This window comes from Cervus canadensis, chromosome 4, assembly GCF_019320065.1.
Source record: "Cervus canadensis isolate Bull #8, Minnesota chromosome 4, ASM1932006v1, whole genome shotgun sequence".
In the NCBI taxonomy this organism is placed as follows: domain Eukaryota; kingdom Metazoa; phylum Chordata; class Mammalia; order Artiodactyla; family Cervidae; genus Cervus; species Cervus canadensis.
Window position 1 is genome coordinate 83,030,939 of NC_057389.1, and position 20,582 is coordinate 83,051,520.

Here is a 20,582-nt window from a genome sequence, read left to right on the forward strand (position 1 = left end):
CCAAAAGTGCAAGAGTGTTCCCTTTTCTCCACACCCTTTCCAGCATTTATTGTTTGTAGACTTTTTTTTAAAAATAACTTAAAAAAAAATTTTTTGTTTTTAAATCTTTGTAGACTTCTTGATGAGGGCCATTCTGACTGGTGTGAGGTGATATCTCATTGTAGTTTTGATTTGCATTTCTCTAATAATGAGCGGTGTTGAACATCTTTTCATGTGTTTGTTAGCCATCTGTATGTTTTCTTTGGAGAAATGTCTGTTTGGGTCTTTTCCCCACTTTTTGATTGGGTTGTTTTTTTTTCCTGCTATTGAGTTGTATGAGCAGCTTGTATATTTTGGAAATTAATGCTTTGTCAGTTATTTCATTTGCTATTATTTTCTCCCATTCTGAGGGTTGTCTTTTCACCTTGCTTATAGTTTCCTTTGCTGTGCAAAAGCTTTTAAGTTTAATCAGGTCCCACTTATTTACTTTTGTTTTTATTTCCATTACTCTAGGAGGTGGATCATAGAGGATCTTGCTTTGATTTATGTCATCGACTGTTCTGCCTATGTTTTCCTCTAAGAGTTTTATAGTTTCTGGTCTTATATTTAGGTCTTTAATCCATTTTGAGTTTATCTTTGTGTATGGTGTTAGGCAGTGTTCTAATTTCATTCTTTTACATGTAGATGTCCAGTTTTCCCAGCACCATTTATTGAAGAGGCTTTCTTTGCCCCATTCTATATTCTTGCCTCCTTTGTCAAAAATAAGGTACCCATAGGTGCATGGGTTTATTTCTGGGTCATAATAAAATAAAATCTTTATTAAGCACTTCATATGTTCCAGACCATATTCTTGGAGTGTTCATCTTGTTTAACTCAATTGATCCACACAACAACCTGCAGTACTCTTAAGGTACATCAATAGCAGTTAAATCCTGAAGGCAAGGGGCATCTTAGCATTCTCCACCCACCTTTTAATAACTGCAAATGTTTGATCAGTTTTCTTAAAGGAAGAATACCCACACATTTAAAAGTATTCTTTTTTTAGTCTAGTTCAGCAGTGCTCAAACTTGAGTGGTAAAAAATATACCACACAGCCATATACGCAAGACAGGGTATAATCTACTTTATGGGCAAGTAAGAGATTTTCGAAAGTAATTTCTTCTCAACCCAATTTTCAGCTTAGTTCCTAATCTCATCTCTTGAAATGTAGCTTCTATTTAAATTAAGTTTAACCTCCTTGAGATTTCAAGTCACCTTGTTTCTACTTGAGCTTTTGAATGTAACTTCAACTGTCACATTTGTGCACATGTTTGAAGACTGTGTGGAGGAACACTGGAACAAGAAGCCTGCAGTCCTTCACCACATTCTTTAAAATTCAAGCTTGCTTCTGTCCGTTTACATCAGACTGTAGCAATACACTCAGCTCTGTGCCTGCTCCTCGGAACAGCTGACAGTGATGCAATAACAAGAAAACACCTAAAAGAGTTAAAATATACAGACAATTTTATATCTTTTTCCAAATTGTTGGTGCTTCGTGTCTGATTACTATATTTTGATTATGAGAGTTTTAAATGTCATAGGTAAAATCAAAATTTTCTACTTCTCTTTTAAAATGTGGATTAGTTTGATTTCAGAGTGTCCTTAGATTGCCAAGGTGAGCTGTTAAAAAATTGCTACTATTTATAACCATTTATCTTCTTGAAACAGGATTTTATTTTTGAAATCATCCAACAAAAAATATGCAGGAATAAATTGTAGGCTGAATCTGTGCTAAGACTGTAATTGTCATCTATAGTCCTCAATGTCAAAATTGTTGTTCCTTCTTTAGTCTATTGTCTTCATCAAAGCAACCTCATTGTTCCTGTTTGAATTTTTTAGTAAGCATTTAAAATTTTTATGCAATTTAAATACACATTCATTTATTTTAATCAAAGGAGTTTAGAATTAGATTTTCTTTCTCTTTTTAAAAAGTTCTGCTGCTGAAAATGGTTTGAAAATCATTGCTATAGCCCAGGAATTAAACTTTTTCTTAAAGGGCCAACCACTCAATGTTTTAGGCTTTGCAAACCAAGAGGCAGAATTCAGGATACTATGTAGATACTTACATAATGTTTAAAAATAACAGTTTTTAAGTGAAAACCATTTTAATATATAAAAAATTCTAATTTAGAGACCACCAAAAAAAGGTAGTGGATTGGATTTGGCCTGTAGGCCACAGTTTACCAACTTGTGCTCTAGCCCAATACCCCTCATTTTATTTAATTTATTTTTTTAGTTTTCTTCCCCCCAGTTTTGAGATATAATGCAGAAGTGACTATGTTTAGGGTATATAGCATAATGATTTACTTACATATTGTGAAATAATTATTACAGTAAGTTTAGTAAACCTTCATCATCTTATATAGATACAACATTTTTTTTCTTGTGATGAGAACTCTTAGGATCTACTCTCTTAATTTTCACACATATCATGCAGCAGTGTTAGCTGTATAGTCATCATATTGTACACTATATCCTTAGTACTTATTTGTCTTGCAACTGGAAATCTGTATCATTTGACCACTTTCATCTAATTCCCCCTCCCCTCACCATCTTCAATGTTTAATTTCTGTCACTTATGGATAAATATTAGGTCATTGTAAATTCATGAAATTTTTCATGAGACAATATCAAAAGTCTCCAAGGGGTAGCTCACTTCACTAGCAAAGATAGGCTTCCTGAAATAAACTGGCAACACATACTTTGCATGAATATACCTTCATTTTATAGGAGAAGAAATGCTTAGCAGAATTGAACTTCCTTTGGAAGGCTCAGTCATGTCGAGGTAGCACTGAGACAGGACCATGAATTTAAATCTCTTGATATCTAACATTGCTTGGTTGTTAATGAAAATGTAAGAATAAAAGAAACTGAAATAGAAATAGTAAAAGACCCTGAGCTACATATGAAGCCAAAACCACATAGAAAATAACTGCATAAACACTTACTGTATAAAAGAACCATGTTTGAAGATTTTTGTATTTATGATATTCACCCCCCACTAAACTGTTTTTTTTTTTTTTTAATATTGGAGTATAGTTGATTAACAATGGTGTGTTAGTTTCAGGTGTACAACAAAGCGATTCAGTTATATATTTATTCTCTTTCAAATTCTTTTCCCATTTAGTTATTACAGAATATTGAGCAGAGTTCCCTGTGCTATACAGTAGGTCCTTGTTGGTTATATATTTTAAATATAGTAATGTGTACACATCAATCCCAAACTCTCAACCTATCCCTCCTCTCCACTCTTCTGTCCAAGTAACCATTAAGTTCCTTATCTAAGTTTGTGATTCTGTTCCTGTTTTGTAAGGAAGTTCATATGTATCATTTTTTAAAGCTTCTGCATATAAATGATATCATTTGATATTTGTCTTATTCTGTCTGACTTCACTTAGTGTAATAATATCTAGATCCATCCATGTTGCTAATGGCATTATTTCTTGCTAATGGCTAAGTAGTATTCCACTGTATATATGTGTCATATATGTATCCATTCATCTGCTGATGGACAGTTAGGTTGCTTCCATGTCTTGGCTATTGTAAATAGCACTACAATGAACATCGGGGTGCATATATCCTTTTGAGCCATGTTTTTCTCTGGCTATATGCCCAGGAGTGGGATTGCTGAATCACATAGTAGTTCTGTTTTTGTCTCTTAAGGAACCTCCATGCTTTTCTCCATAGTGTCTGTACCAATTAACATTTCCACCAACAGTGCAGGAGGGTTCCCTTTTTTCCACACCTTCTCTAGCATTTATTATTTGTAGTCTTCTTCATGATGGCCATTCTGATTGGTGTGAAGTAACTACAATAAGTTACTTATTGTAGTTTTTATTTGCATTTTTCTACTAATTAGCGATGTTGAACATCATTTCATGTGCTTCTTAGCCATCTGTATGTCTCCTTTGGTGAAGTGTTTATTCAGATCTTCTGCCCATTTTATGATTTTTTTAAAAATACTGAGACACATGAGCTGTTTGTAAATTTTGGAGATTAATCCCTTGACAGTTGCATCATTTGCAAATATTTTCTCATGCTCTGGGGGTTGTCTTATAGTTTTGTTTATGGTTTTCTTTGCTGTGCCAAAGCTTTTAAGTTTAACTAATTCTCATTTATTGATTTTTGTTTTATTTACATTGCTCTAGGAGATGGATTGGGAAAGATATTGCTGCAATTTAAGTCAAAAAGTGTTCTGCCTAAGTTTTATTCTGAGTTTTATAGTATCTTGTCTAAAATTTATGTTTTTAATCCATTTTGAGTTTATTTTTGTATATAGTATTAAAAAATGTTCTAATTTAAATTTTTTACATGTACCTGTCAAGTTTTCCCAGCACTATTTATTATAGAGGCTGTCTTTCCAATTTTGTGTAGTCTTGCCTCTTTGTCATAAATTATATGATTATGGGTGAGGTTATTTCTGGGCTTTCTATCTTGTTCCATTAATCTATATTTCTATTTTGGGCCAGTGCCATACTGTTTTGATGACTGTAGCTTCATATTTAGTCTGAAGTCAGGGATGCTGATTCTCCCAGCTCCATCTTTCTTTTTCAAGATTGCTTTGCTTATTTGGGGTCTTTTTTGTCTCCATACATATTTTAAGATTTGTTTGTTCTAGTTCTGTGAAAAATGCCACTGTTAATTTGACAGGGATAACATTTAATCTGTAGATTGTCTTGGGTAGTATAGTCATTTTGACAATATTGATTCTTCCAATCCAAGAAAGATTATGGTAAATCTTTCCATCTATTTGTGTCATCTTTGATTACTTTCATCAGCATCTTACAGTTTTCAGAATACAGGCCGTCTTCCTTCTTTAGGGAGGTTTATTTCTAGATATTTTATTATTTTTGATGCAATGGTAAATGGGATTCTTTCCTTAACTTCTCTTTCTGACCTTTCATTGTTAGCACATAAAATGTAACAGGTTTCTGTGTATTAATTTTGTATCCTTCAACTTTGCTGAATTCATTGATGAGCTCTAGTAGTTTTCTGGTTAACATCTTTCGGATTTTCTATGTATAATACTATGTTATCTGCAAACAGGGACAGCTTTACTTCTTTTCCAATATGGATTTCTTTTATTTCATATTCTTATCTGATTACCATTGCTATAACTTCTAAAACTATGTTTAATAAAAGTGGCAAGAGTGGACATGCTTGTCTTGTTCCTGATCTCACAGGATATGCTTTCAGCTTTTCACTGGTATGTATGTTCTTTCTGTGCCTACATTCTGGAGAGTTTTGATCATAAATGGGTGTAGAACTTTGTCAAATGCTTTTTCTGTATCTATTGAGATGGTCATATAGTTTTCATCCTTCAATTTGTTGATGTGGTGTATCACACTGATTGATTTGAGGATGTTGAAAAATCCTTACATCCATGGGTAAATCCCATCTGTTCACGGTGTACGATTCTTTTAAAGTATTGCTGGATTTAGTTTGCTAGTACTTTGTTAAGTATTTTTGCATATACATTCATTAGGGATATTGGCCTGTAATTTTCTTTTTTTGTGGTGTCATCTGGTTTTGATATCAGGGTGATGGTGCCCTCATAGAATCAGTTTGGGGGTATTCCTTCCTCTGCAATTGTTTGGAATAGTTTCAGGAGAATAGGTATTAACTCTTCTCTAAATGTTTGATAGAATTCATTTGTGAAGCCATGCAAAGAAAAATTTCCTATAATTCTTGTATAATTTTATAAACAATAAACCAGAAATTCCAGATGGCTAGGAAATAAATAAACAAATACTTCGCACCATACATTACAGCCAGCTTCCAAATTTTAGAAGCTCTATAAACGCCACTTGATGCATAAAAAAGTAAAAATAGGAAAATATAGCAGATTATTCTTCTCACAGTCACAGCTTTAAGTCTTGATTTGGAAATTAGAATACTAGTGATAATGATTTGGGATTAAATAGCAGAAAATAAGATTAATCTGATAGCAACAAAGCTTCTGATTTTGGATTATTTTTAATTAATTTTACCTAGCCAGACCTTCTGAGGAATTGAATATAGACATCTTTACTGAAAAAAAATCTCTGGATGTCTCAAGATGAAAAGAAAAAGAAGCATTGATGCTGACTTTACCAAGCAGATTATAACTTTTCATAAGGATATTCCAGTTAATAAAGAGTGAGGCAATGGTTAGTTCAGTAGCTCAGTCACGTCTGACTCTTTGTGACCCCATGAACTGCAGCATGCCAGGCCTACCTGTCCATTATCAACTCCTGGAATTTACCAAACTCATGTCCATTGAGTTGGTGATGCCATCTAACCATCTCATCCTCTGTCGTCCCCTTCTCCTCCTGCCTTCAATCTTTCCCAACATCAGGGTCTTTTCAAATGAGTCAGCTCTTTGCATCAGGTGGCCAAAATATTGGAGTTTCAGCTTCAACAATCAGTCCTTCCAATGAACACTCAGGACTGATTTCCTTCAGGATGGACTGGTTGGGTCTCCTTGCAGTCCAAAGGACTCTCAAGAGTCTTCTCCAACACCACAGTTCAAAAGTATTAATTCTTTGGCACTCAGCTCTCTTTATAGTCCAACTCTCACATCCATACATGACTACTGGAAAAACCATAGCCTTGACTAGACAGATCTTTGTTGACAAGGTAATGTCTCTGCTTTTTAATATGCCGTCTAGGTTGGTCATAACTTTCCTTCCAAGGAGTAAGAGTCTTTTGATTTCATGGCTGCAATCACCATCTGCAGTGATTTTGGACCCCCAAAAAATAAAGTCAGTCACTGTTTCCACTGTTTTCCCATCTAATTGCCATGAAGTGATGGGACTGGATGCCATGATATTAGTTTTCTGAATGTTGAGCTTTAAGCCAACTTTTTCACTCTCCTCTTTCACTTTCATCAAGAGGCTCTTTAGTTATTCTTCACTTTCTGCCATAAGGGTGGTGTCTTCTGCATATCTGAGGTTATTGATATTTCTCCCGGCAATCTTGATTTCAGCCTGTGCTTCTTCCAGCCCAGCATTTCTCATGATGTACTCTGCATATAAGTTAAATAAGCAGGGTGACAACATACAGCCTTGACATACTCCTTTTCCTATTTGGAACCAGTCTGTTGTTCCATGTCCAGTTATTACTGTTGCTTCCTGACCTGCATATAGGTTTCTCAAGAGGCAGGTCAGGTGATCTGATATTCCTATCTCTTTAAGAATTTTCCACAGTTTTTTGTGATCCATGCAGTCAAAGGCTTTGGCATAGTCAATAAAGCAGAAATAGATGTTTTTCTGGAACTCTCTTGCTTTTTCGATGATCCAGAGGATGTTCGCAATTTGATCTCTGGTTCCTCTTCCTTTTCTAAAAACAGCTTGAACATCTGGAAGCTCACAGTTCATGTATTGCTAAAGCCTGGCTTGGAGAACTTTGAGCATTACTTTAGTAGTGTGAGATGAGTGCAATTGTGCAGTAGTTTGAGCATTCTTTGGCATTGCCTTTCTTCGGGATCAGAATGAAAACTGACCTTTTCCAGTCCTGTGGCCACTGCTGAGTTTTCCAAATTTGCTGTAATATTGAGTGCAGAACTTTCACAGCATCATGTTTTAGGATTTGAAATAGCTCAACTGGAATTCCATCACCTCCACTAGCTTTGTCCGTAGTGATACTTCCTAAGGCCCACTTGATTTCACATTCCAAGATGTCTGGCTCTAGGTGAGTGATCATCTAGATTGTGATTATCTGAGTCATGAAGATCTTTTTTGTATAGTTCTTCTGTGTATTCTTGCCACCTCTTCTTAATGTCTTCTGCTTCTGTTAGGTCCATACCATTTCTGTCCTTTATTGAGCCCATCTTTGCAGGAAATGTTCCCTTGATATCTGTAATTTTCTTGAAGAGATCTCTAGTCTTTCCCATTCTATTGTTTTCCTCTATTTCTTTGCATTAATCACTGAGGAGGCTTTCTTATCTCTCCTTGCTATTCTTTGGAACTCTGCATTCAAATCGGTATATCTTTCCTTTTCTCCTTTGCTTTTTGTTTCTCTTCTTTTCACAGCTATTTGTAAGGCCTCCTCAGACAGCCATTTTGCTTTTTTGCATTTCTTTTTCTTGGGGATGGTCTTGATTCCTGTCTCTTGTATAGTGTCATGAGCCTCTGTCCTTATTTCATCAGGCACTCTGTCTATCAGATATAGTCCCTTAAATCTAGGATTAGAATTATTATCCATTGCAACTTCTAAAGAATTAATGAACCTAGGAATTCATTATCAACAGTACATCAGAAACAGACAGATATTGTGTGCTTCCTACTGAAAGAACACAGTGTGTTGTTATTGATTTGTTTTGTTTGAGCTTCCCTGATGGCTCTGTGGTAAAGAATCCACCTGCCAATGCAGGAGATGTAGATTCGATCTGGGTTGGGAAGATTCCCTGGAGAAGGAAATGGCAACCCATTCCAGTATTCTTGCCTGGAAATCCCATGGACAGAGGAGCCTCATGGGCTACAGTCCATGGGGTCACAAAAGAGTCGGATACACCTTAGTGACTAAAACAACTACTGAAAGTTCTTTACTACTGAACCAACACAGTATCATCTATTAAGGAATTTTTTCAAAAAGAAAAATTGAACTTGCACCTGGCAATTCTCTAGATCCTAATACCAATTTACCAGTTCACAGAAGATAGAGAAGACAGAGAGACATATAAAACAAACGTGTCACCCAGGTACAGCCCATAATCAATGACTGACAGAAGTTACAGTGTAAATACAGCCAACTACTTTGTTCTTCTGAGGGATAAGCCTGATGCCATGGTCTACATTGACTATAAGTTTCCCAAGTGGAATTAAACTCCAGGTATCTTCAATGGTAACTGACTTCAGCATTCACCCTTTATTGGATTCCTTCCCTGTTTTTTTTTAATCCATTTCTCCACTCTCCTCCCATTATTCCCTGGAATCACTTTCAAATAAACTACATGCTCCCAGATTCTTCTGAATCTACTTCCTGAGGAACACAAACCAAGGCATAGAGAAATGTTTACAGACTCAATTTGCAAACAGCAGGTGAATGAGGGTTCTTCTATTAATATCATTTGCGGCTGGGGAACCTAAAATTTTAGCTATTTCTCCACTCTTTCTTGAAGCTGGTAAATGTCAGTAGAAGTATATAGCGGTTTTGTTTTTTATGTTAATGTGTTTATTTAATGGGTGTTCTTAGGAATTTGAATTATCCTAATTATCAAGGAAGAGTAGAACAGTAGATTACAAATTTCAGCATGTTTAAGAATTGCTCTGATGTCTTTTTATAAATGTGGATTCTTCCACGCTCAGTGATTCCAAATCAGAAGAAATCCAGACTTACTAGTTATGCACAATAAAATATTAGAAATACTCACAGGAGTTCTGAGAGTCTCACTTTGAGAAACACCAACCTAAGTGCCAAGGTTTTCATTACTCATAAAGTGTCAGGCCAGTTGGGTTCTAAACATCTATAAGAAGTTTTGATCTGATGGTTCTGTCACATCCTGGAGTTCCAATTCTGTGCTAATACTAAAACCTGAATTTAATTTTAATCTAGTTCAGATGAATCTGTTGCTATTTCTGTTCTGCTTTCTGTAAAGGTAGACGTGGGAAGTGCAGTCTGGAAAAAAAAATGTGTGGCGTGGTATGGAGGGTGTGGTTAGCATAACTCTACCAAAGGTCTTAAAAATGCACTGCTCCACCCCTCACTCATTTCTTGGGTGTGCCTCAGCCATGTCTCCTTTTGAATCTTTTCGTGCCCAGTTGGGAGATGAAAGCAGAAAGCACTGCTGAGAAATCACTTAGCTATGAGGCTAGTATTTGCTCTTATTCCTCTCTTAGTAAGGCTCTTCTAGTCCTCTTTCTCCCCAATAAGATTCAGAACTAAGGCCACAGGGGCCCAAGGAATGAAAGTATCATCATCTACTCCCTGCCCCCAACACACACACACTCATATTTTGCATCCTGAACAATATTCTTATAGCAGTCTCCAAATTATGATCACTTATTTTATTTATGAGAGCCAGTTTACCTTTTTCAATTAGTTCACACAATTTTATTTGGATTTCACATTCTGTCTATTCCTAGAGCTCCAATTGGCTTCAAAAGACAAAGAGTTGCCCCTTCAGTTTTATTGGTATGGCAATGCTAGCCTCTTCCTTCTTCACTAAATATTATGATTCTTCAGCTCTAGAATTAATTTACTGAGACATTCTTTCTTTGGCCCAATATTACAAAATGGTTGGAGCCTTAGAATAATGTATTGCCCTGTGGTTTGTTTTTATAGAGAGGAAGACTATACTCCTAAATTTCTTGAAGATACTAATTTGTTACTAGATACAAACCAACATCAAAAATGTCTGAATGATTTAAACTCTGTCTCAGAAGATTCAATCCTGCTATCCCCTTCTAATAGCAGCAAAGCAAACACACACACAAGTTAAACTACTGGATTCCTAGAATGCAGTAGGTGTGACTTGAAAACCACGGAGACAGTAACATACTTGTAAACATGTCTAAGTTTCAGAGTTGCAGAATCCTAGTCACTCTCATGTCGCTGCAAACTACTAAAGTCAATGTTTCATCAGGACAGGAACAAGACAATCTAACTCAATTATTCCTCTCTAAAAAAAACTGTGCTATTTTCAGGAGAAGAAAAAGATAAATGAAGGAATTTCCTTAGACCAATACCAATGTTCTCAAGTATTTTGTTCTTGGGATCCCTTTACCATCTTAAAATTTAATCAGGATCCCAAATAGTTGTCATATGATAAGCTAAAAATTAGAAATTATTACAATTTTAACTGGTATATAAATAACAAACCTATTATATGTTAAGATGAATAAATACTTTATGAACATAAATATATTTTCCAAACCAAATAAAAATCACAGAGAGTGGCAGAAAATAAAAGCTCTGCCCTCCCCATGCTGATAGTTTATTGAAATCTATCAAGACTATTGAAAGACTTGTGTCATTTATTTACTCACTATGGACTTCTGAAATCCACTGCTGGATGCAAGAGCCTTAAATTGAATTATAAACTGTACTTTTCATAAACTCACTCATTCAAGATACTATACAATGGGTTGAAAAAGGTGATATCTAACTTTTCTTGGTTCTTATAAAATATCCTGAAATTTAATAAAAATAGGCATGAGAAAAAAGACAAGATCCCCTAATCTCTCCTCTTATGTTTATTCCGTAATGATAGTGTGGCTATAAAGAAAACATTATATATATATTCACTGTATATACCTGTATTTACATGCATACATATGTATCATATTTGTATTGATCAGTATGCATAATATTTATATATTGATACTTAAGAAAGTAGCACAATAAATCCTGTAAATGTTTCGAAATCCATTTGTCTTTTTATTATTCAAAAAATGAGCTTTAAAACTTAGTAGAACTGGATATAGTGGGTAAAACAAAGTGTATTCTTTAGATTAACTTCACCTGTTTTTACTTTTTAAAATGTGGGTTCTAGAGAAGTTTTAATTGTACATGTGGATCATATTGTATTTCTTTTCAATAGCAGTGATCTATAGGACAGGAAAAGAAACCAAGTAATTAACAGAGTTTGAAAATTAAACCAGAGGAAAGACGGCATGTACATTTTAACTTTTTAAGATAGTAAATTTTAAGTTGAAGTTTATTAGTATTTTAGGAGAGTAGCTAAAGGAGAAAATTAAAATAAAAAATCTTTTTAGAATAAATTCAGATTGGTGATTAGAAGCTCTCTGAAGATCTTGAAGCTCACTGCCTAATCATAGACAATTACAGGAAAAAACAAATCCTCATATCACACACAGTGCTTCTTTACTTGTAAAAGCTTGATTGGATGTTTTGCTTATGTCTAAGAGACTGTCATACAAGCCCAGGAGGGAGTGAAGATAGGCAAGTGTTAATTCTGAAATGGTCACCTCTTAATCCTTTCATAAGTGACAGCCGGAGTTTCATTTCTTCTTCTCAGAGTACATTGATGATTCGAACAGGTGAATCATGTCTTAGATAAAGCTTTAGGAAATAAAAACTGAATGTATGCTGATCTTAAAATGTTTTCTTTAAACTTTTTATTATGGAGAATATCAAATCTACCCAGAGATAATCATCCAGTCCCAGTAATCATCAATACTTCGTCATTCAGTCCCTTCCTGCCCCCCTCACCCTCCACACTGCCATCCACTTAGCACAACCCTCATTCTGATATTATTTGAATTCCAGACATCATACTAGTAAATCTATAAATACCTCAGTATATATTTCTGAAAACTAAGAACTTTTCTTAAAAAACATAGTCACAATACCATTTATCATACATAAAAAAGAAATTAATAATTCCTTAGTAGCATTAAGTACTGTCAGTATAAAATAATTGACTATAACATTTTCATGTTGATTAGCTAAATGCAGATCAATAGTGGCTTTAAAACTTACAGTTTTATAATGTACTCTAAAAAATTACCTTTTCATGTTTCAGTATATGAGCTTCTATCATCCCCTTACATGCTGATTTCTGAGGAAATAAAAATATTAATGGTTATCTTACTACATATCTATGTTTATAATCTTCATTGGCAATGTTAATACTATTTTACAACACAATCTGTCCCTTAGAAATAAACTGAATTACACTATGATTATTAACCACTAGATGCCAGAATTGCTTCATGCAAATGAAATCAGCCTAGTCTTGATCGGTCAGGAAAAAAATGATAACATTCTAAATATCACAGTAAAATACTAAATCAAAGTATCTTTGCTTACACCTTATAACAGAAGCATGTATTGAACCATATATTTAAATATTTACCTTTAACTTTCGTAACTGATCAGACTATCTTGCTGTTCAGTTGCTCAGTTGTGTCCGACTCTTTGTGACCCCATGGACTGTCCCTCACCATCTCCGGAAGTTTGCCCAAGTTCATGTCGATTGCCTCAGTGATGCCATCCAGCCATCTCAGCCTCTGAAAGTGAAAGTTGCTGAGTTGTGTCCAACTCTTTGCGACACCATGGACTATACAGTCTGACGCCCACTTCAAAAAGATTGAGACAGAAGGAGAAAAGGGTGTCAGAGGATGAGATGGCTGGATGGCATCCTCCCTTTAAATTCACTTGGATCTTTGTCTGTGATTTTAAAGTTCTCACTAATTCTTTCCAATCAATTAAAACCTTCAGAACAGTCTGCTGAAGGGCTCTAAGTGTACCAGACTTGGTTTCAGGGTGGTTGACATAGTGTTGTTCCAAAGCCAGGGAACACAACCCTGTGAGAATTCTGCTTCAGTGAATCCAGATGGTCCCTTAGGCCCTAACAACTTCAGCTTGGAGAAGGAGGCAAATGATTCGTGTGTTACAGTAGTCAAATATGGACATGCCTGAAACTGTTAAAGGATTTGGAGAAGACAGAGGATCAGTTTTGTACCCTTCGCCTGTTATCTGTTACTATTTTTTCCAAATCTACTATTGGGGTGCTTCATAGGGATTTCTAATCAGGTGATTCACAAATGTATATATTGAAACATTATTCTTTAAATCAGAATAGTAATCCTATCAGACATTTTTAGCCAGAAATATTGTACGTTGACCTACACTTCTGTATTCTTTCTTCCAATCTGGCTATATTTTAATATGCATTTCTTATGTTTATTTGTCTTCAATGAGAACAAGTTTCCATACAAAGTTGTCTCTTTTCACCCTGCTTATCTAAATACATTTTTTTCTTAAATTATTCCTAGAACGTATTACTTTATTTTTTAATAAAAAACTTAGTCCTTGGTAGATATTTCCCAGAAAATTATCTACCCTAAAAATCATGTATCTTCAAAATTAAAGTGAGCATGAGAAAATTACTTCACTGACTGTGGGAAATAACAATAAATAGCTAGAGGAATCTCAATAAATATGAAATTAAACTCATATAACAAACTTACCCAGTGCTTCTAATTATTACAAGTGAGGAACAGGTGCAGACACTATGGAAAGAAGGAGAGAACACTCTTTTTCTTCTGTTTCAAAGTCATGGGGTGAGTTCAACAATGTTTTAAATGCTTTCCCTGAGTCTACTTTTGTTTCCCCTCTGTTCTTTTCCCCATGAGAGCTACAGTGGTCTTGCAAAACATAAATAAAAATCAAATCACCACTTAACGCCTTCACTATCATTCAGAATAAAAGAAGTTCTTTTCAAATGTCTTCCAGGCTCAGAATATACACTGTCCAATATAGTAGAACTAGTTACATGTATCTACTGAACATTTGAAATGTAGTTAGCTTGAACTGACATGTGCTCTAAGTGTAAAAAATTCAATAGATTTGGAAAACAGAACTGGTTAAAAAATAATGTAAATTTTCACAATAAAAATGTAATACTGATTACTTGCTGCCATAATATACTGTATATATTAAGTTGAATGAAATGTGTTAATCACTTTTAAAAATTGTAGCTACACAAAAAATTTAATTGTGTTTATAGCTCACATTATAATTCTACTGAACAACACTAGGTTAAATAATTAGCAAGTCACCAACTCCCTTCCATTTTCAACTTATATTGGTCTCTTTGCTGTTCTAAAATTTACCATGTCTGTCTCAGGCCTTTGTGTTGACTATTCTGTCTTTCTAGACAGTCTTCTCTTGGATGTACTTATAGTTAGTTTCCTCACTTTCTTTTGTTCTCTGCTAAACTTATCAGAAAGAATGTCTCTGACCAACACATTTAAAAAGGCCTCATCTGACACAAGTGCTCATCCATTACCTCTATTTTTTTCAAAATAATTATTACCTGGCATATTATATGTAGAGGGGTATGTGTGTGTGTAATCTCTCCTTAGTAGAATATAATCCCCACAAATTCAAGGGCTTTGACTGTTTTGCTTGCTGTTTCTTTAGAATAGTGTCTAGCTTATTGTAGACACTAAATAAATATTTGTTAAATAAAAAGTGGGACATCATTAAAAATAAGCAAGGTGATATCGAAAAGATTTTATTATGAAGGGTTAAAAAATGAGAACAAACATTTCCTGAGTGCCTAAATGAACTAGACACTGTGCTAAGTATTTACATATAATATCTTAATAAATCCCCACAGAAATGTACTTACATTCAGATGAGAAATCTGAAGCTCAGATAACTTAAATAATTTTCCCAAGGTCACTGAGCCAGTATGGAACATCATTTCAATTCTTTTCATTTTATTTCAGTATCTAAAAATGAATTCTCTGGCTCCCAGACTGAATTAGATGATCTTGTCAATACCCTTTGAGTGCACTACACTTTCCCTTCACATCAACTGTCAACACAGTAATTCATTTTGTATTGTGGTATTTAATGTCTGTCTTCTTCACGGCACTGTAAACTTCAGATAGGGGGCAGTGAGTATCTTGTGACATTTCCGTGTCTAGAGCCTCCCACCTTGTCTAGTGTTTAGTTTTGTACACATAGATATTGAATAAATGAAGTTCACTTTATCCCAAAATAGTATAAAAGTTGACAAGTAATTTATCTGTGCCTGATGAGAAGTAATGATTTTTTAGATCGACCACATGAACCACATCCAGTGGAAGGATGACCAGCTGGATATCCTGGTGTGTTGGTGGACTCTTTGTTCTTCACAATGGACCACAGGTAGGGGGACACTAAATATCCTGACTTTCCTCTTGAAATGTGCTGTCCAACATGGCAACCCCCTAGTCACATGGAGCTACTTAAATCAATATTAATAATAAATAAAATTGAAATTTCCTTTGCCCAACCATTTTAGCCAAATGCTCATTGGCATTTGGCTGCCTTATTGGACAGCACAGATAAAGAAAATTCCATTGTAGGAGAGTTCTATAAAACAGCACTGCTTTAGAAAGCTTAAAATTCCTTGGGAAGATGTAGTTTTAAATCAGAAGGGGCCTGTTTGTTTGATTAGTTTCGTATTCTAACTAACATTAAACTTCGAGAAAGAGTCCAGTGATCTGTATTCCCATGTGTTTCTGGGCAAGACCTAGACATGGAAAAGGAGCTTCATTGTCCAGCAGATGAAACATTTCGTCAGATGTGCTCCTGCACAGCCAGTGACTGGTGTGGAAAGAACCACCCCTTCAAGGGCTCCAGGCAGGCCTACTGTTCCAAGGACGCTGCCAGCACCTTGCCGGATCCAGCCCTGTGTCTAATGCCATTCAATACCATCCCTTTGCATTTGATGTGCAAAACAGAAGACTGAAATTTGGAGAACAGGAAAGGGCTTGGGATGCCAAATATACCTCAGACTGTAGTTAGATTCACAATTTCTAGAGAGAAAGCTTTTAAATGTTCCCTTCTTCCAAATGTCAGGTATCTTCAGGTGATTTCTTCATGATATAACTTTTAAGCCATTTTGGCCAATACAGGTTAACCTTTTTTTGAGATTCTGTTGCTGGAGATTTTCCCTCCCTAATTGGCGAGATGAAACATTGTCTGTCATTGCCTTAGTAGAGAAAATGCTTTATAGACACGAATAAATATCCTATTTTCTGTGGCTCAGACGGTAAAGCATCTGACTACAATGCAGGAGACCTGGGTTCAGTCCCTGGGTTGGGAAGATCTCCTGGAGAAGGAAATGGCAACCCACTCCAGTATTCTTGCCTAGAAAATCCCATAGAGGTAGGAACCTGGTAGGTCCATGGGGTCACAAAGAGTCGGACACGACTGAGCGACTTCACTTTCACTTTAAGTTCTGGGGTGGGGGGATAAGAGTTTTCTTAGTTTCAATCTTCTGGGTGATGGCTGTTATTTGTTCACATTTTTCCATCATTTGCCAATCCTTTTCAGCTAGTCTTAAGTTCTAGCCATGAAACCAAAGGAGAGCTGAGGAGTGGACACCAGGCAGCCTCACATGCCCCAACTATCCAGGTGGGGAAGGTGGAATGTTTATTGTCTTTGGGGATTAAGCCCCCACTCACTGTGACCTCCCCTAGCCTTTCCGGGTAGGTATTTCTAGTCCCTCGGAGGTTTTCTTAGGAGTGATAATGGTGCTTCTGTGCATGGCTGGGGAGTGGCTTTGAAAGTGGTGAAGGATGCAAGTAGGGACTGGCGAGTTTGTAAGGCTGGGTGGAGAGGTGCTGGGGGTGGGGCGGGGGGGACAGATGGTTTCCCGAGCAGTGAGCGGGATAAGGAGAGAGCAGACACGAAGTGGCAGCCGCGAGACTAAAGCGAAAAGGACCGAAAAACGCGAAGACCCGAGCCTGGGCGGACCTGGGCGGGGCAGAATGGGGAAGGGTCACGCCGGGACTTACCCGGCTGCGGGCCGGGGGAGACGAGAGGGGAGGGAGATGCGGGCGCTCGCCCGGGGATCTGGGACCCGAGCTCAGCCGATGAGGTCAGTGGAGCCGACGCGCTGGGAGGGGGGCGACGGAGCCCCCGGACGCGGGTGTGCTTCGAGGCCGGGCGGAGGGGCGGGACGGGACGGGAAATGGGACGACGAACTAGGACCTGGGGAGGAGGCACGAGGGGGCGTAGGCGCTGAAAGCTGGAGGCGGCCCGACCGGGATCATTTCCTTCCGGAGAGGAGGCCGGCTCTGGACCGAGGCGCGGGCGGGGGGCGTCCAAGGGCGGGTAGGGTAACGGGGAAATACCGCGGCCGCGCTTCCCCGCGGCTGGCAGTGGCGGTGCTCGTGGCTCCTCCTCCGGGCCAGTCCGGGGCTCGGCGGCGGCGGGGTGGGGAGCGAGGGCGGGGGTTCGGGAAGGAGGGAGGGGGAGGGACCAGGCGCGCCAGTGACAGGGTGGCAGCCTAGGAGCGGACGCGTTGCCGCCGCCGCCGCCGCTCCACCTCCTCGTCCTCCTGCAGCTCCTCTCGCTGCCGCCGCCGCCGCCTCCGCCGGGAGAAGTTTCACTCCCGACCCTCGCTCGGAACCCGGACCAGGAGCGGAGCAGGGAGCTCGGCGGGCAGCTGCAACGCGCCGCCGGCTAGGCGCCGGGAACGCTCCGACCCACATCGGGCGTCGGAGCCTGGGCAGCCGGCAGCGGCCGGGGCTGGGGGCGTGGAGGCGGAGGAGGGGTGGGTGTGAACCCGGAGCCCCGCGCGCAGCGCCGCAGCCACTCAGCCAGCGTCCGCGCCCCGGGCAGCCGCGATGGCCGTGCGCTCCCGCCGCCCGTGGATGAGCGTGGCACTGGGGCTGGTGCTGGGCTTCACCGCTGCGTCCTGGCTCATCGCCCCCAGAGTGGCTGAGCTGAGCGAGAGGAAGAGACGCGGTTCCAGCCTTTGCTCCTACTACGGCCGCTCGGCCGCTGGCCCCGGCGCACAGCAGCCGCTCCCCGAGCCTCATGCCCGGCAGTGGCCGGGGCAGTCGCCGCCCCCAGCGCGCCAGGAGCTCCGGGGGCCGCAGCTGCCTGAAGCAGCGCCCGGGGTAACCAGTTTTCGGAGCAGCCCTTGGCAGCAGCCACCTCCGCTGCAGCAGCGGCGGCGAGGACGCGAGCCCGAAGGCGCGACGGGGCTCCCCGGAGCCCCGGTGGCTGAAGGGGAACCAGAGGAAGAGGATGGGGGCGCGGCTGGGCATCGGAGAGGCGGCCGGCCGGGGAGTAGCCACAACGGCAGCGGGGACGGGGGCGCAGCTGCCTCTAGCTCTCGACCCCGCGATTTCTTGTACGTGGGGGTGATGACCGCGCAGAAGTACCTGGGCAGCCGCGCGCTGGCAGCGCAGCGGACTTGGGCGCGCTTCATTCCCGGCCGCGTGGAGTTCTTTTCCAGCCAGCAGCCCCCCAACGCTGGAGTTGGCCAGCCCCCGCCACCTCTGCCTGTCATCGCGCTGCCTGGGGTGGACGACTCCTACCCTCCCCAGAAAAAGTCCTTCATGATGATCAAGTACATGCACGACCACTACCTGGACAAGTATGAGTGGTTCATGCGCGCCGACGACGATGTCTACATTAAAGGTGACCTCCCAGCGCCGCTGTCCCGCCTCCCCGCCTCCTTTCTCTGCAGCCAGCCCCAATCCCTGCCCAGCCCGGATCCCTGCCCAGCCCCTGTCTTGCTTCTCTGCCTGCACGTGCTCCGGGCTCCTGCAGCCCCCAGCTGGTCGCCCCCACCTCTCGCCTCCGCCCACCATTCCAACTCCGCTCCTCCTCCTCTGCTGCGGGTCCAGACCCTCCTCAGACCTGCCTGGCTTTTTTTCCGCCCTCCTCACTCTTGCTGCTCTGGTTTCCGCCCATCGCTTGCTGCTACTCCTTACCGTGTAGGAAGGTGAGGAAAGGGACCTCGGGGTTAAACCTGAGGCTATTCCCATCCTACCCTGCCAGCTGCTGGCAGTTTCCCACGTTGGCCCAGAGGGGCGTGTCCTCCGTGGAGAAAAGGAGGATGCAGGATGCCGCGAGAGCCAGACGGCCGACCGGTGATCTTCGTTATTCCCCTACCCTTTTGTTTTAACTAAATCTAGCTTAGTTTCGGAACTGGTGCGATCGAGGAATCATCCTTGTTGTCCCAAACCCTTTCCTGTGCGTTTCCTTCCCTTTCGCGCCACCCGCCGCGCAATGAGGGTCTTTGGGGCACCCCAACCACCCCAGCGGGCAGCTCCTTCCAGCCACCACAGTGGAGCAGCAAGCCTTTCCCTACCCCTTGGCAACAGCTCAGTAAACCCCAGAGGGGATGACTGTATTGACAGGAATTAGTGGGGGGGGGGGGGGGAAGGGGACGGCGCACGCGGATTATCCAGACTCTAGGAGCTCCAGGCTGCACTAGCACTCCCGGGTGTGCATCTCTTCCAGTCTGTCTCGGTGGTTGCGGCGTGAAGCAGAGGCTGGAAGTCCTTCCGCAAACCAGCGCAGCCCCAGCACGAAAAAACTTTGTCAGTTTTAAAAGAGGCGCCGTCCTTCACCCTGTGTGTGAGTGGCTCTGGCCAGAGATCGCTAAACTCAGCGGAAGAATGTTCCTTAGAGCAGGAGGAAATCTTTCCAGCCCTGTTCTTTGCAGAGAGGTACACAAGGGAAGTAGCAGGCTTGTATTGAAGGAGGTGTTTCTTTCCACATTTCCTAGCTTCTTGGTCAAAGGGGGGCAGCCCTTACTCAGTTTACCCCCACTCTATTTGCAGCCTCACTGCTTTCTCCGGATTCAGGCAGCATCCTTTACATAACTCTTTTAGCAAACAGATAACAAACAGACACATTTTGGCACAAGGACTGAATGTAGAGTTAATAACTAGAGATTTCCTGGGTTTGGGTTGAGAGGAATGAAATCCTTAGGTCTGGTTGGCAGAGGAAATACTGATAATTAGATATGAAAATAAAGAACTGAATAATTTGATACGAAAATTTAAAAGAAATTGCATTCCTGGTGAACCCACTCTCATAGGTAGATATGAAATATGTAGATACCTTTATCTATAATTGATAGATCCACTGTCTTACAGTCCCCTTGTCTTTTGTGCCTCATTAAAATCACAAAGGTTTCCTGGCAGAAGTTTGCCACATTCTGCAATTCCCAAAATGCATTAACACCATCCATATCATATATTTTAATGAAAGACTGTCCTTCAGAACACTGAAATGCCATATGTTTTCCATTTCTATTAAGAATGAAATGCATTCTGTATCAAGAACCCAATAATAGCTAGAACTCATTGAGC

The 20,582-nt window shown here is 40.1% G+C and overlaps 1 protein-coding gene and 1 long non-coding RNA gene across 4 annotated transcripts in view; one reads left to right on the forward strand and one right to left on the reverse strand.

Moving 5' to 3' along the window:
• Positions 1-11,209: 11,209 nt before the first annotated feature.
• LOC122440129 lies at positions 11,210-19,370 on the reverse strand. Of its 3 annotated transcripts, none has more exons than XR_006269057.1 (5): positions 19,194-19,370; positions 13,935-13,976; positions 12,818-12,971; positions 12,470-12,520; positions 11,210-12,021 (listed from the first exon to the last, which is right to left on the reverse strand). It is a non-coding gene; the product is annotated as an uncharacterized LOC122440129 (long non-coding RNA). The 3 variants fall into 3 exon arrangements; XR_006269055.1 differs by lacking the exon at positions 19,194-19,370 and adding an exon at positions 17,262-17,542; XR_006269056.1 differs by lacking the exons at positions 13,935-13,976; positions 19,194-19,370 and adding an exon at positions 17,262-17,542.
• CHSY3 (chondroitin sulfate synthase 3) overlaps positions 17,634-20,582 on the forward strand; it is a 277,632-nt gene continuing 274,683 nt past the window's right edge. Inside the window, exon 1 of the mRNA XM_043465968.1 lies at positions 17,634-18,897. Coding sequence (XP_043321903.1) covers positions 18,096-18,897 — 802 coding nt within the window. The 5' untranslated portion in view covers positions 17,634-18,095. The remainder of the gene's footprint in view (positions 18,898-20,582) is intronic.